Here is a 12868-nt window from a genome sequence, read left to right on the forward strand (position 1 = left end):
GTACTTTATAAAAAGGGTGTGAGTGTCTATGGTGTATCACTGTACCGTACATCTATTCAAATTTTTTGTTGTTAATAATAATATTTTCGTTAATGGTGATAATTTCTCTGTTTTATATATAATTTATATTTTTATCATGTATGTTACAAAAGGGCATGTTACGCATAACAATAGCATAGTAACTATTAATTTTACGAACAGTGAAAATTTTATTACGAACTTCTTAAAGCATTATTGTTTAATTATTTACTACTTAAGTATCGTGATTTATTAAAATATACAAATTATAAGTAATAAATGAAAAAAAAATAAATACTCCAAAAACACTTAAAATTTTTTATTTGAATATACAATACAGCTGATGCACCTTAACAAGACCCAGAATGAGAACCAATTTCCACGATCATACAAAAAAATTCCACAGGTAGAATTTAAAAGATTGATGGAAAAAAAGTATTAAGAGCCACGAATTTCCCCAACTACGCTGAATAAACTACGCCGTGAAATAAGGTATATAAATAGTTGAGGCCCACTGACTAAAAATGCTCATCGCATGGATGTAAATTTGCTGGTACACATTGTAGGGCTCCACGTGTCTCAATCATACGGCAAGCTTTTCCACCATTTACTTTAACGTATGTATACAAAAAGCCATAGACTTTCTTGACACCAATTTTCTGTTTCCCTCACAATTTAAGGACATAGCCACAGAAAATCTTGCATCCCAATTATTCTTCTAAATTCATTTTTTTTTTTCAATTACTTGCTCTCGGTTACAGTAAAAGGGAAAAAAATGAAGTCGTCTTCATCTTCTTGTCTATCTCAAGATAAATTTTATATTAATGCCCATGGTGGCATGGGAAGGCTGGGTTCTTTCTTGTTTTATTCTCTAGCTTTAACAACCGTTTTCAGTTTCTTCTTACTATTCTCTCCAAGCTCTGTAAAGATTTTGCCTAAAAGTAGTGTCCATTATGATCAAGGGAGAGGTTTGTGTTTTGATTCTTTAATCTTTATTTTCAGGGGCCGCGTCCGCATACATGCATACGTATATGATATTGAGGCGTTGATGTTAATAATGAATTATTTGTTAACTGGTTAATGGGTTTAATTTGTAGAGAAAATTGACGTTGAGGAGTGTGACTTGTTCAAGGGGCGTTGGGTTCCAGATTTTAGAGGGTCACAGTACACGAATTGGAGCTGTCCAACAATTCCGGTATCAAAGAATTGTTTCAGGCATGGGAGGAAAGACACTGACTTTCTGAATTGGAGATGGAAACCTCACAATTGTGACCTCCCAAGGTTTGATGCCAAGCAATTTCTCGCCTTTGTTCGTGGCAAAAAACTTGCTTTCATTGGCGACTCTGTTGCTCGAAACCACATGGAATCCCTTCTCTGTCTCCTATCACAGGTAACTTTTAATTCCTTTTTTATTTTTTTTCATATTTATTTTAGTCACCAGTTATATATATATATATATAACACCTTTTTATGCAGTGCCAACAAATATAATTTTAATTAATTCAAAGTTTTTTGGTTCAGTTTTCTTGTGGTGATTGATTACCTTTGATAACTTAATGTAATGCATGGAATCCAACGCATGAAGTTGTGTCGTTTTAAGTTAACAGTAAATGTAGGTTAGCCCCGGCGCATAATGTAAACTGTAAAAATAATTAATAATGAGATGAAAGTAAAAAAAAATTATGGGCAATTTATGAGGTGGTGGTTTGATTTGATATCGAGATATTGATATCCTTTGCTTGTATTGCTTGCCTTCTAAAATGCTTTCTGGAAAAGTAAACTTATAATGTGATAGTTTTAAGTATGCTTCGCATGCACCAGCTAAAGATTTGATTCTTATTAATTGCACAAACAAAAATAGGCTCCATAATGAATTTGGAATCTGTGGGTACTTCTCCATTTCCATGAAGTAATCTATTGTAATCTTTTGTGAATATGAATCAAACTACACTTTCGTGTGGTAATTATGGTGTTATATCAATAAGAAAAGCTGAAGACAGGTGTTATATATACATTATAATTACAATATTTTAGATTTTGAATGCAATGACACGAAATTTGAGGTCCATGTGGCCTAAAAATGAAAATTTGTAAAAAATAAGATGATAGAAGTGATAAGTGTTTTTTCCAATATTAAGTTTCCATAAAATTTTGTAGCTTAGCTCATGTTTTCTTTGAGTGGGTCATTTGATAATATATTTTAATAAACACTGCCCATAAAATAAAAATGATGAAATAATAAAGTCAACTATTGAGCAATGACTCAATTTGTATCCTAAGTTTGTATGCTTATTGTCATTATTGTATAGAATTAGTGAAAAGGTAGGATAGTGTCACATAATTACTTCTTTTTTTTTTTAAATCAAGGGAAAATTTTATACATCTCTAATGTTTCTCATTTTTATTCCTTTTCTTTTTTTTAAAAAAAAATACCTTAATACACAGCTGACTTACAATTTTAATAATCAAATTTTTACAGTTAAAGGTTAAATGTGACTTTTCAATGTTGGAAATTAACCAAACTTAGTTTTTGAAAGACATTGTCCCATTGAGAGTTCAGAGTGAGAAAATAATAGTAAAATAACTGTGGAAGCCTTTTTTTTTTAAAGAATTTATTTCGTATAATTATGCATTTTTTTTTACCAGCTGACATATTTTGTAGGAAGAAGTTCCAATTGATGCTTACAAAGATTCTGAAGACCGGCATCGGATATGGTATTTTGCTGATCATGACTTCACACTCTCAATTCTCTGGTCCAAATTCCTCGTTCTTGGTGAGGAGAGAGTGATCAATGGTTCATCATCGGGCATTTACGATTTGTACCTTGACAAGGTTGATGATAGATGGGCAAGTGACCTCCCCTACGTTGACTATGCAATCATCTCAACCGCACATTGGTTCTTTCGGCCAATTCACGTACATGATGGTGGCAAAGTCATCGGATGCGTATTCTGCAATGAACCAAATGTCCGACCAATGGATCCTCTCGATGCCATTGGATTGGCATTCCGTGCAATACTCAGATACATCAACCAATGCAAGCAATGCAATAAGAGGAAGATGCTGGCATTGTTTAGAACATTTTCACCAGCTCATTTTGAGCACGGCGCTTGGGACACTGGAGGAAGCTGCAACAGAACATCCCCCTTCAGTGAAAAAGATATAGATTATTTGGGAGATTTTAGGTGGAAATTGAGAAACGTTCAGGAAAGAGAAATTGAAAGAGCCAGAGAGGAGGCTGCAGATGGTAACAAGATGTTTGGAGTTTTGGATGTGACCATGGCTATGCTAATGAGACCGGATGGGCATCCTGGTGCTTTTTGGGATAACAAATACATGAAGGGCTACAATGACTGTGTTCATTGGTGTTTACCAGGGCCTATTGATGTGTGGAATGATTTGTTGATACAAGTTCTTACAAAAGTGGGGGCTGGTGGCTAATCAAGGATTCAGGGTTAGGATAGTTTCCGATGCCATATGTGGTACATAATATATGTTTTAGTTTTACACACATTAAATTCCATTCAACTGGCTGTTTTTCCCCCTGGAATTGATACCTATTCGTCTATACCCATATTTTATTTTTTTGGGTAAAAGCTCGTTTAATCTTTATATTTTTAAATTAGTGTTCGTATAGTTTTTATATTTTTAAAAATGGCTCAAAATATTCTTGTAATTAAACTATTGACATCTCTACTGTTTGCATTGCTTTTACAGTATTATTTTCTTATAATAATAATTTTTTATATATTAATAAAAACATACCAACTTAATCTCAAAAATAAAATAAAAATAAAAATAACATATATTAATTTTTGTGCAAGTTCATTTATGTTAAAAAAATTAATATTGTAAAAAAATGAAATTAATAATTTTTTGGACATTAATAAAAAATATCTTAACTCCTCATTAGAGTATTCCATAAAGGTTAATATAAATTCTTTTTGTTATTATTTTATTTTTCGGGATTAAATTGATAATTTAATTTTTTTTATTAATGTCTCAAAAAAATTATTATAAGAGTATAATATTATAAAAGTAAGGTAAAATGAACAAAAAGTAACAATAGAAATGTTTTAAGGTGTTTTTAAAAATACAGGAACTAAACAAATAATGACCTTAAAATATAGGGACTAAATGAGTTTCTATCCCTATTTTCGCTAGTAAATCAATAATAACACATGTCAACATCAACAGAGAACTAAAATAGTTTTGGTGCATGCTTCTTTTTACTCTGCTTAATATAATTGTCCAATTTGTCGAAATTAGCTAATAATTGTATTAAAAGGTAAAAAATGACTAACAAGATATTTCTATGAAGGGTGCGAATATAAGGCCATATTCGGCTCAAACACAATATTTAGGGCAATGCCAAAAACTCCAAGTCCAAATTAGAATAACGCCTAACATTCTAACAATAAGAAAGATTGACTACATTCCTTGTAAATTTTCCAACATTAAAAGAAGAATAAATAGATATACACTAAGATATAAAGAAGTATATGAGATATTTTACCGGACTGGTCTAGTCCACCCACCTCAGTTATTCTAGGTGAAAACCACATTTCAATTGGAAAAAGAAAAAGATTGCAGTCCCACCATAACAACACGATAATATCATTAAATCTGGACAATGAAACTTGAATCCAAGACTCAACCACATACCAATATAGGAGAACTGATTTAGGTTAGTCCCAGTAATTACTACTCTTTGGACTTATGATTGTAAGGAGACAGTATTAAAATAAAATTCTTCAATAGATGTTAAACATAATTACTACTCTTACGGGAAATTTCCAAACAAAGATTATATTGCGCCGAGGAATTAGCTTAACTACCGAAGGCCCTCCAAAGAATTGCATGGCATAGCACACTTGCTGTGGCTGTTTCATTAGCTCTAAAAAGTTTGTCTAAAATTAAAAGGAAGAGATTAGAGAGATTCTCCATTGTTTTTTATTTCTTTTGTCTATTGGTTTGCATGGTGGCCACATCCACATTCAAAATGAAGGCTCCTAACGTTCTCGATAGACTTGATCCTTTCCATGGCGGCAAAAAGGAAAGGGAGAGATGTCTCAGCACTGGGAGATTAGCTCCATTCTTGTTGCCTTGTCTATGTTTAACCACAATTCTCAGCCTCTTCCTTTACTTTCCAAACCCTTTTGAGGCCGTTTCCAAACGAGAAATTCAACAAAAGGGTGCCCCCATTGTCAAACCACCCGAAGGTAATTAATAATGGTGTTTAGGTCCGAATGTCGGGATTTTACAAAATTCAAATTTAAATAATTAGAATTTTGAATTTGTACAGCAGTGTAAAATAATTGTAGGGTATAATCTTGTGCAACTCTGATCCAAGTTCAAATTCAAATTTTATAAAATTTGGGCATTCGAACCTCAGCATGACTCAACATTTACTACGCATGAAGATTAGTAAATTGTAACGTGAGTACTAGACGGTACAATTTTGAATTATGCATGAATGATTTTGTTCTGTAGGAAATGCGATTTTGAATTGTAACTTGTACGAGGGTCGCTGGATACAATACCGCAGAGATTTTAATTATAAGAATTCAAGCTGTATTCCCGAAGCAAGAAATTGCATCTTGCATGGGAGGACGGATAGAGATTTTCTGAACTGGAGGTGGAAACCTTATGCTTGTAATCTTCCGAAGTTCGATCCCAAGATTTTTCTGGATATGGTTCGAGGAAACAAAATGGCATTTATCGGCGACTCCGTTAGCATGAATCAAGTGGAATCGCTCGTGTGTTTATTGTCTAAGGTAATAAGATGACAAACCCCTGTCCATATATATTTTCCTGAACCTCAACTTACCTGGCAACTGCAGATGTAAAATAACTCTTTATTCAAGTTATTCCATTTTAGTTCTTCAGGAGGAAGTTCCGAAATTTGTTTACAAGGATTCAGCAGAACAGAACCGGATATGGCACTTCCCTGAACATGACTTCATCCTCATGAATCTCTGGTCCAGATTCCTTGTAGCTGCAGAGCAGAGAATGATCAATGGTTCGTTATCCGCTGCTTATAATTTGCAAATTGACAAGGTTGACGAAGATTGGACCGCAAACCTTCAAACAATTGACTATGTTGTCATCTCTAATGGGCTTTGGTTCTTCCGACAGATTTACCTGTACAAAGGCGACACAGTAGTTGGATGTGTAGACTGTGAGGAACCAAATGTCACCAAAGTCAGCCCTAGCGGTGCCATTCAAATGGCCCTCCGAACAGCACTCGTCTACATCAATGGCTGTAAAGAGTGCAGGGGCATAGTGACAGTGGTAAGGACATTTTCACCGACTCATTTTGAGCATGGGAGTTGGGATACCGGCGGAATCTGCAATAGGACAAAACCTAGTGATGAAAGACAGATTATCTGGGTAGGAGAACCCTGGAACATAAGGAAAATTCAAGTAGAAGAGACTGAAAGAATGGGGAAGGAAGGCAAAGAGCAGGGTAAAAGCTTCGTAGCAATGGATGTAACAAAAGCAATGCTGATGAGGCCTGATGGGCATCCTGGAGACTACTGGGGAAACCTTCGGAACAAAGATTTTAGAGACTGTCTTCATTGGTGCTTGCCAGGTCCCATCGATACATGGAATGAATTTTTTATGGCGATTCTGGAAATTGAGACTGGTCTAGTTGCTTAAAAAGCTAATGTAATTAGAAAAGAACAGTGCATGTACCAAGTGTCATCAATAGCCTCCATAACGTACATATATCATCCTTGTCGAAAGATGGAATGATACTAAATAGTTTAAAAATATTACTTAAATGTAGAATCTTTTGATTGTCTATAATCAGTAATTTATATGTAATTGTCAAAAGAAATGCCCATTGATTTCTGAGCAATTTAAGTAACTGAGCAATTGAAGTAATAGAGCAACACCAAGGCTCATCCTTCAGATTTATGGTTACCGCTATGATCTACATTGGTCATTCGCTTTTTTAACATGGTGAGAAACATGATGCAAAGTCTAACTTTTTGAGCAAAGCTTCTAGCAAAATAATAGTAAGAACAAGCAGCCGAGAACAGCCGTTTCAGGTTGATGTCTCTTAACTTACATCATAGGAATGGGAAATGACACATCACTACGAAACAGAAACAAACAAACAACAAAAGAATAAAACAATTTTTGTTCTGGTTAAAAAGAAAAAATAAATAAAAATCTATAACAGCTCCAATCTGCTTGCTGATATAGACCAAGACTACCTTTTTTTTCCCGCTCTCTCCCACAAGGCTTGCCTAACAAATGGGCAAATAAAGTTTCTTGCAACAACAAACCCATGACTGGACATATGATAGCATCTTAGGTGACAGTCTGACAACTTTGAACTAGAATTTCATTTGAATACCATATTAATCTAGTAAAGCAGATCAATTCACAATTTACATTATCCGGCCATCAAAAAATCTAGTCTTGAGAAATCTGTGATAAGCTACCAAACAAAGATACCTTGCTGCGAGGCTACACATCCTACATCTAAATTTCAACTCAGATTTCACTAAACAGTGAAGCCAAAGCTAAGAAAGGCTCTTCAGTAAATGAAAAAACTAATATCCCTAGCAAATAATTCTAGGATGACATGTTCTAGAAACTGTAAAATATAACACAGATCTATATTTGCCAAATTAAAAAAGTGAAAGATATTTCTTCCTTCTTTTGTTTGTTACCGCTAGGCCAAGACTCACAAATTACATTCTTGAGAAAAAAAAGAAGTTAGATTAATAATAAGCATGATTCATAGCAAAGCAGCTCAAGGTGCTTCTTCGGTTGGATTATGCACAAGCATGACAGCGAAACTTAACTTCTTTCTTATAAAGCAGCAAATTGCTCATCATACTAAGTTTAATGGACCTAAATTCTTTGCTGATGACATTAATCAAATTCTCACACTATATTAAGTCAGAGCAAAACAGTGCATAAAATGCAACTTGAAGTAAACCACAATTACATATAGAGTACACATTGGAAACCTACAAAAACATATTCGATTTCTTTATGGTAAACTAGAAATTATGGATGAAATATTCTGATAACTCCTAGTTTAAAGACGAACCAAAAGATGCGCCAGCAGAGGTCATTCCATGCAATGAAGCAGTTAGTCAAATGTTGCTGGTTAAATTCTGTAGAATGGCAGTTACATGTAAGAATAAGTGGGTGTGGTTGTCACAACATCAATTTGGGTTCAAGAAAAGTAATGATCGATAGACAAATACATGTAAAACATCATGCACATGCCGAGAAGATGAAGTCAAAATGCATGAGTACAGCAATGTAGAGGTTTACCTGAATATGAGGAAGTGGGAATCTAGGAAAATTTCTGAACATCACATTTACTAAGGGTTTAAGCAATGAATAAAGAATTAATGCCTGGAAAACAAGAATAAAAGAGTGACTGTGTGCTAAACACCAACCATAAAACAGGTATCACGTAGTTCGGATGGTTTTATTGCTTTCTGGAATCAACTGACTAAGGATTGCATGAAGGAACACTAGGCATCATTTTCTACAAGAGCTCCCCAAACCAAATAAGAAAAGGATGGCCATGTCTGATTTCACTAAACGTCCAAAAATCATAGCAAATGGATTCTCCCACTAATGACTAACCATGGAAATCAGATGAGCATGTAATAATATAGCTTTCAAAATGCCTAAAAACAATATAAGATAAACATAAGTCAAATTGCAACTACTTTTGAGAACCCATAAACTGCAATTCTCCAACCAGGTGCTCTTGCTTCCATCATTCATATGAGTTGAAACCAAATAAGTAGGACATTCAACTTATATAGAACTACCAACATCAAATTAACATATTATATAAGGCCGAATGAAATAACTCATGCTTCAGCATTGTTACCAAGCGCAAAAGAGAATAACTCACGCACAGGGGAATACTCCACCAACCCAATATCCATTGCGTAGCCAGTGACAGGTAACTTCAATTCCCTCAAAACACAAAAGGCCTCAGCCATTCTTGTCTTGGGCACTTCCTGAGCAACAGGACAATAAGGAATCCAATTTTCGGGACGAAACTCGTCGCCACACTCGATCCCTTCTCTTTTGAAAGCTTCGCAAAGCTGAGACTGGAACTGAAGTAGCGGAATTGAAGGCGTGGGTGCAAGAAACAAGACATTGTTGTCGTTGCAGAAGCTGCCGATTGTTGATAAACATAAGGGGAGTGGCTCTTGCTTTGAAGCATGAATCTTGATGATTGATTCAAGCTTCGCTGGCTCTATAGTGGGGCTCGAAAAGAGCGTTATGTGAGGTCGTGATTCGATTTCAATGAGTTGAGTACTGATTTGGCGGCGGGCCAACACGTTCCATGCTTTCAACACTTGGTTTTCTAAAGCTGGATCGAAATACAGCTCGATTGCATAACCTTGTGACATTTGAGGCAAATTTATGAGTACCCAAATGCCCAATTTGAGATCCAATAGTACCCAATTGAAAAAAAAAAGTGAAAATCAAAAGGGTAGACAAAGAACCAAATTGAGATAATGAGGAGGAGCTAAAGAAACGCAGAAGCTAAAATAGGGATCTGAGAATACCCAGAAATCGAAAATTGAGATCTGAGTAGTAGCAATGAAAAAGTTAAGAGTGGAAATTGAAGTGATGCGCAGGTGGTTTATTAATTAATAAATAATTTATAGAAATCAAAACAAAAAGAAAATATTGAGAAGGGAAACAAATGAGGATGTGAAAATTGCGAATAGCTATAGCGACGGAGAATAATGAAAATATGCACGAGTCTCGATAACATTTTTTTTTTTAAATTCCTTTTAAAATGTGACATTATAATTTACATTCTCAATTTTTTAAAAATAATTATACATTTTAATATTAATTAATATTAAATACTTATTGAAGAATTAATAAATATCCCAACTAAAAAATATTTAAATTTAACACTCATAACAATTTTTTTATTACATGATGCTAGTCGCGTACTATAATTTATATTATTAAATATTATTAAAATTAGTTTACATATCTATTTTAATGTAATAATTTACATAAAATTTTATACAAAATTTTAATTTTTATTAATATTCAAAAAAAACCTACCACTCACATCAATTTTTACAAAATACTATTTAAACCTTCAACTCATTAATTTTCAAGAAATATCTAATCAACTGATCAAAGGCCGAGTGACTCCACATGCACTGACATAATTATGGTATATTTAAACTTAATACTCATAAACTAGAAGATAAGGGACAACTGGAGTTTTTTTCTTAACATAAGTAGCACTAATAAAATGACAATATTAGTATACAACCATCCAAATGCAAATATAGAAATTAATTAATTAACTAACTGCCCGATTAAAATGTAGCAAAATAAATTATATTTTCATTTTTAAATAAAAATAAAATAAACAAACGTTTAGAGAGTTGCATGATAAATTGATAATTAATAAACCCCGGTGGCCAATTCAGTGCTCTGGTCGTTTTTCGTTCAAAACCCTAACCACCCTCTGCGGCTCTGCGTTATCTGCTCGAAAATGGTATCTTCTTCTCCCGCAAATTCTTAAAGATTCATTTTTTTTCCCTGAAGTAATTTTTGCCAATTTGTTTTTTGTTTTTTGTTTTATTTTTAATTGAATTTGCAGAGCGGAGAATCCGTAAACTCGAAGGCGTACCCATTGGCAGATTCACATCTGACAATTACAATAATGGATCTTGTTCAACAAGCTGCCAACTACAAGCTACTCAAAAAGGGCGCCAATGAAGGTTTGCTTTTCACTTATTTAATAAATATATATTTGTGTTCTTTGAACCCTAAAATATATATATATATATATATATTTTTGATATGAATGATTTTCATTTCAGCAACCAAGACTCTTAACAGGGGTACTTCCGAATTTATTGTGATGGCTGCTGATACTGAGCCTCTTGAGATTCTTCTTCATCTTCCCCTGCTAGCTGAAGACAAGGTTTATTTTATTTTATTTTATTTTTTAATTATTTATTTTTTGCAAATAATGGTTGATTACATAAATTAATTTCTTAGGTTTCTCAAATTTTAACTTTTGTTAGATGCTATTGACCCTTTTATTTTAGTTAGAATAGTTAAATGGTTACCATGTGTAATACAGGTGAGATTTTAAATAATGGAATGGTTTGGCCATGTCTTCATGCTTCATAGAGAGTCTAAATGTTTGTTTGAGACTTTGAGTGCATATCGGTCTAATGTTTTTCTCTCTTTTTAAGTTGTTTTTCTTCCCTTGGTTCATTGTCCATTTGGAGGATGCCACACGTCACTTGTTGTAATTTGAGAACCATGCATGTTGGAATGCATTTGCATTATATTGGAACTATTCGGAAGCTTATTGTTTGATATCATTATCAAAACTAGTACTTCTTGTCCTCATACCCATAATATGAAAATAGGATATAGTGTGCTTATTAAGACTTTCAGCAAGCGACATATGAAAACAGGAACTCACTATAGGATCATTGATAGCTTGTGAATTTTATTTGTGTCACTATAAACTTCAGCCCCTTTGGAATGTTTATACTTTTGAAAAATTGGAATTTTTTTTTGTTGATATTTTTACAGTTGCAATTCCAAACCCTGGTAGATGCAAGGACAAAGCGTCTTTTACCTGGTGTCGGAAGGTTTTTGTTTGAGACACTTACAAATATTTTTGAACCCCTATATTATAGGCTACAAGGTGTTCATTCCGTAGAATGTTAATCATGGAATCAGCATGCAAAATCAACATTGTTTAATCAAGGACAAAGCATCTTACATTCTACAGCTGGAAAATATTTTCATGGGTCCTAAAGAGGGGCATGTCTACAGAACAGCCGCTGTCAGGTACGTTGGTACCCCATTCAATATTGAAAACCTCAAATTCTCAGTTAAACCCTCAAGTTTTTGATACTGACACGGTGAGCCCTCAGCTTTCCTAGCATAGTGTAATCCTGTAACATATGACACACATAATTTGGGGTTTGTAATGAAAACTTAAGGTTTTAACCGAGATTTTGAGTTTGCAATGGGAAGTTGGGGGAGCCATTATGATTGTCAATGGTTGTACTGTATGCTTTCTCCCTAGAGAGATTGGTATTTCTGCCTGTTCAAGTTAAAGTGTTCTCTGTGCACTGTAGCCAAATGAATGCTGTGATTCATTCCAAGAAATGCTGAATTTCAAAAATTAGGTTTCATGATTATAGCCAACCTTTACTTTTATTTATGTATGTGTTTTCTGTTTTCCTTTTCCCCTAATGGCTTAACTTGGGTTATAGAACCAAATAACCTTTTTTTATTTGAATTCGGCAGAATAATGTTCCCTGTGTGTTTGTCCCTTCAAAACAAGCTCTTGGCCGAGCATGTGGGGTTACAAGACCTGTCGTTGCTTGCTCTGTGACATCGAATGAGGCTAGCCAACTGAAAACTCAGATTCAACAACTGAAGGTAATTTGCTTTTCAGTTGTCATCAAGCGATATTATTGAATATCATCAATTTATTAATCATTTTGATCCTGCTTACTGAGTTTGCTTTCTGCCAAATGCAGGATGCCATCGAAAAGCTCTTGATATGAAATATAAGAGGATTCATATTCAGTGTGATGGGCCTCTTGGATGGAGGTTACTCCTTTAGAGGCTTTGACTGATGAAGTAGTTGTGCCCCTAGGAAATCATCTAACAGTAATCTCCATACTCTTATTTCCCATGTTTTCTTTTTTGGGAATTATATTTACCAGAGAATGATGCCATAAATTGTTTTTATATCTTGTTTAATAAATTAATTTTTACTGGTTAAAGATATAAATGTAGTTTCTTAATTGATTAAATGTGAATCAAGCCCTAATA

At 34.0% G+C, this 12868-nt stretch overlaps 4 protein-coding genes across 9 annotated transcripts; 3 read left to right on the forward strand and 1 right to left on the reverse strand.

The window, feature by feature from the left end:
• Window positions 1-784: 784 nt before the first annotated feature.
• Window positions 785-3586, forward strand: LOC18050565 (protein ALTERED XYLOGLUCAN 4-like). Its single transcript, XM_006446375.2, has 3 exons — window positions 785-986; window positions 1116-1408; window positions 2681-3586. Exons 1-3 carry the CDS (start codon window positions 794-796, stop codon window positions 3458-3460), a joined length of 1266 nt encoding a protein of 421 aa, XP_006446438.1. The 5' UTR covers window positions 785-793; the 3' UTR covers window positions 3461-3586.
• Window positions 3587-5021: 1435 nt separating this feature from the next.
• Window positions 5022-6204, forward strand: LOC18050566 (protein ALTERED XYLOGLUCAN 4-like). Its single transcript, XM_024190719.1, has 4 exons — window positions 5022-5241; window positions 5513-5796; window positions 5909-6041; window positions 6158-6204. Exons 1-4 carry the CDS (start codon window positions 5022-5024, stop codon window positions 6202-6204), a joined length of 684 nt encoding a protein of 227 aa, XP_024046487.1.
• Window positions 6205-6245: 41 nt separating this feature from the next.
• LOC18050567 lies at window positions 6246-9787 on the reverse strand. 4 transcript variants are annotated; one of them, XM_024191807.1, is made up of 2 exons: window positions 8926-9787; window positions 6246-6369 (listed from the first exon to the last, which is right to left on the reverse strand). In XM_024191807.1, exons 1-2 carry the CDS (start codon window positions 9427-9429, stop codon window positions 6334-6336), a joined length of 540 nt encoding a protein of 179 aa, XP_024047575.1. In that variant the 5' UTR covers window positions 9430-9787; the 3' UTR covers window positions 6246-6333. The 4 variants fall into 4 exon arrangements, with proteins under 4 accessions (XP_024047575.1, XP_024047574.1, XP_024047576.1 ...); XM_024191806.1 differs by lacking the exon at window positions 6246-6369 and adding an exon at window positions 7259-7323; XM_024191808.1 differs by lacking the exon at window positions 6246-6369 and adding an exon at window positions 8082-8160.
• Window positions 9788-10382: 595 nt separating this feature from the next.
• Window positions 10383-12854, forward strand: LOC18050568 (13 kDa ribonucleoprotein-associated protein). 3 transcript variants are annotated; one of them, XR_002907044.1, is made up of 5 exons: window positions 10383-10550; window positions 10656-10776; window positions 10879-10982; window positions 11609-11869; window positions 12335-12420. XR_002907044.1 is itself a non-coding variant. In XM_006446378.2 (5 exons), exons 1-5 carry the CDS (start codon window positions 10548-10550, stop codon window positions 12595-12597), a joined length of 390 nt encoding a protein of 129 aa, XP_006446441.1. In that variant the 5' UTR covers window positions 10391-10547; the 3' UTR covers window positions 12598-12854. The 3 variants fall into 3 exon arrangements, 2 of the variants coding, with proteins under 2 accessions (XP_024045930.1, XP_006446441.1); XM_006446378.2 differs by lacking the exon at window positions 11609-11869 and adding an exon at window positions 12571-12854 and having other exon boundaries at window positions 10391-10550; window positions 12335-12469; XM_024190162.1 differs by lacking the exon at window positions 12335-12420 and having other exon boundaries at window positions 11609-12326.
• The last annotated feature ends 14 nt before the right edge of the window (window positions 12855-12868 follow it).

This window comes from Citrus clementina, unplaced genomic scaffold (genome assembly GCF_000493195.1).
Source record: "Citrus clementina cultivar Clemenules unplaced genomic scaffold, Citrus_clementina_v1.0 scaffold_2, whole genome shotgun sequence".
In the NCBI taxonomy this organism is placed as follows: Eukaryota; Viridiplantae; Streptophyta; class Magnoliopsida; order Sapindales; family Rutaceae; genus Citrus; species Citrus x clementina.